General features: G+C 45.2%; 1 protein-coding gene across 1 annotated transcript in view; it reads right to left on the reverse strand.

Moving 5' to 3' along the window:
- Tep1 (telomerase-associated protein 1) overlaps positions 1-3307 on the reverse strand; it is a gene marked incomplete at its 5' end in the record, with an annotated part of 53680 nt that overhangs the window by 45138 nt on the left and 5235 nt on the right. Inside the window, 4 exon segments of the mRNA XM_013508569.1 lie at positions 778-935; positions 1138-1244; positions 2570-2638; positions 2915-3076. Of these exon segments, the coding sequence (XP_013364023.1) occupies positions 778-935; positions 1138-1244; positions 2570-2638; positions 2915-3076 (496 nt within the window).

Raw genomic sequence — 3307 nt, forward strand, 5'->3', positions numbered from 1 at the left:
AGCTGTTCTACTGTCTTGTATTTCTTTGCTGAAAGAAACTGTCAATAAGTCCTTGATTGATAAATATTGCATGTCTCTGTTTTCATGAGAAACCACTCTGAAGGTATCAATATGTAATACAACAAGCACTGTTAATTTCCTACCACTTTGTTTGTAACTCTGTATTGTCTGTACTGTTCTTTTGCTATTTTGTAAAAGGTTGTCTGTTAATGTTCTCCTCGTTTTATTTTTAAAATTAAAAAAAAAAATCATGAATAAATTTATGCCTGGGATCTAGCTTAGCAGTACAGCAATCACCAGGTCCTGAGTTTGATGGCTAGTACCAAAAAAAAAAAAGAAAAAAAGATCATTAATATTTCCTGTGGGAAATTGTTACCTGTACATAATACACTTATTTACCTAAAACTTCCACACCTAAATACGAGATTCTAGAGAGATTTCTAATGTACCAAGAGCCAGCCCTAACTTGTTTTGGAAGGTAGATATCGATACACGTGTAATAAGCACAGAGCTGCCACTTTTGTCATACATTAGCATAGTCTCGGGTATCATCTTTCATCTGGAGCAATGATCTGTCTATGACGACACTACTCCATGCAGGCACCGCTGTGCACTCTGTGTGGCCAACCAGAAGCCTTGCAAGTCCAGTCACTTTCAGTGGTGCAGCTTCTGACCAAGAGAGCAATTGCATCCTGCCATAGAGATTATCAGGCTCTACAATGTGGAGGCAAGAATGGAGCAGACAGGAAAGGACCACAAAGGTCGAGGTCACCCCACCTATGAGCTGCTCCCAGACAGAAGCTTTGTTCCCCCGAAGGCTCAGCGCCCGGTCCCAGGTCTCTGGTCTCGGCAGCTTCATGCGTTTCCCAGCTCTGCTTGAGTCCCAGGGCCCAGGGAGACGACTCTGAGAAAAGAGCTGGAGGCTGGAGGGGTACCTGTGCCGGAGGAGAAAGTGCCCATCATTTCAGAGCAGAAACAGCAAAGGAAAGGTGAACTGGTAAAAGCCATCTGGCAGTCACGTTTACAGCCCCTGTCTGCCCAGACTCCTGGTTGAGAATGACCGGGACAGGGGCCGTGGCTGCTGAGCTGTGACAGCATCACCTCAGGAGAACATGGGCTCAGGGTGGACCTGCTCACCTATAGCCCAGCAGGGCTTGGACGTGCTGGGCAGGCTCATGGATATGCAGCCGCTCTACCAACTTCTTCAGGGTGAAGTCTGGTGGACTCTTTTTCTCCACCTCAAACTGTGGAAATACCCCAAGTCCCAAGGGTCATTGCAACCACAATCATGGATCTTCTTCAGAAAGCAGAGCCTAAGATGTCCTACACCTCTTAGGTAATCTCCTTGCCCAAATTAGATTGCGAGAGAAGGTAAAAATCTCCAGCAACAAGAGCTCCCATGACGAGAAAGACAGCAGCACACAGGCAGAGGCAGTGGCACAACTATAGTCCTCGCTACTCAGGGGTTGAAGCAAGAGCACGGTTTGACCCCAAGAGTTGGAGGCCACCCTGGGCAACACCCTGCTTTGAAAGAAAAAACTGTTGGGGAGACTGAGGGTACAGCTCAGCAGTAACACACCTGCCTAACAGGCATAAAGCCCAGGGTTCAATACCCAGGAAAAGAAGGAAAGGAAAAAAAAAAAAAAAAGACCACATATCATTATCTCTGAGGGCCCCAGTGTTTCACTCACAGAATATGGAACTCTCAGGGCTTAGCGTGACGTGACTGGTTGGCAAAAAACAGACAGAAGCAGAATGAACACAGAACACCCTTGTTCTGAAAGGAAAGGGAACTGCTGGGCGTGGTGGCACACACCTGTAATCCCAAAACTCGGGAGGATAAGGCAGGAGGATCACTGGAGTTCAAGACCAGCCTGGGCTACAAAGTGAGCTCAAGGCCAGCCTGAATTGCATAGCAAGACCCTGTCTCAAAAAGAAAAAAAAAAAGAAAGGGAGAAGCAGCTCTTATTTCAGGTGCAGAGGCCCTGGTCAGGTAAATGGAGGCAGCAGCACAGTGCAGGCTGTGAAGGATAAGAGGTGGAGAGCATTTTCTATGATAGGAGAGCCAAGTTTGGCCTATATTAATAGGGTAAGGAGAAAAGACCAGCTGACCAACTAAAAATGTGTTTTTTTCCTGTAATACACATATACATTTTCCTACAAATGTGTTTTAATAATAATAGCTTACACTTTTTAATGCCAAATATTAATAGAAATACCTTTACTACTTAAGCTAATCTTTACAACCCTACAAAGTAGGTTCTGCTATTTTCCCCATTTTCCATTATGAGGAAACTGAGGCAAGAGATGTTCAATCATTTGACTAAGGGCTCAAGGCTAGCCATGAAGGTAAGATGCAAATCCAGCTTATATGAATCCAGAGTCTATGCTCTCAATCACTAGGTAGTCTTATTTGTCATAAAAGTATAAAAGATTTTGTTTTTAAAACTTCCCAAGAAAGGTATTTCACACAGTTTGTAACTCATTTATCACACTAAACATGTCACCTGTCAGTAACATGCAGTCAGAACTGTACCTGCACATACGCCGCCCCAGGAAAAGGACTCACCTTTTTCTGTACTTTTATAATAGGCCATAGGTATCTTGGAAAACACATTCTCTCAGAAAATGGATGCTCCTGCAGGAACACACAGTTTCACACAGGGAAATCGAGTCTGTCCCTGGGGTGAAACCCTTAGAATATCCTGAAGGTCCATCTCTGACAGAAAGGAAGCCAGCTAGGAAAAAGAGTGCCCCGCACTCTTCCCAGCATTCCTGGGCCTCTCCATTAGATCCTCACTGGGAAACGCACCACTAGCTTGGTGTGCAAACCCCGGGACCACCTTGCCCCCGTCTCTCCCTTGCCGAGGAGTGGCCTGGGCCGTGAGTGAGCAGGGAGGAGGCCAGGACTCACTGGAGGCCGCGGTGGCCGGCGGGGGCGACTCTTGGCACGATGCTTGCGCAGATTGTACTTAGCCAGCTGGTACTCATCAAACTGAGCAAATTTGTCAGTCAGAGCAGCCCGGAGGCAGGCAGGCAGTGGGGCCAGCTTATTCTCCTCTCCTTTAGCCAGTTCCTGTCAGAGAGACCGAGAGACAGAGTGACTACTAGAAGTGAGACCTAGTTTGGAAGCCTGTATCTGGTAGTCTGAGCAATTACTTTGAAGATAACAATACACAATATAATAACCATTCTTAATTTCCTATCTTCTTGTTTTTGTTCTTTTTTTATTTATTTTTCCTGTCTTTTTTTTTTTCTACCCACTTTTCTTGCTTTATTTTTTGCTTTCTTTTTTTTTTTTTTTTTT

This window comes from Chinchilla lanigera, unplaced genomic scaffold, assembly GCF_000276665.1.
Source record: "Chinchilla lanigera isolate Chin_1 unplaced genomic scaffold, ChiLan1.0 scaffold00149, whole genome shotgun sequence".
Lineage (NCBI taxonomy): Eukaryota > Metazoa > Chordata > Mammalia > Rodentia > Chinchillidae > Chinchilla > Chinchilla lanigera.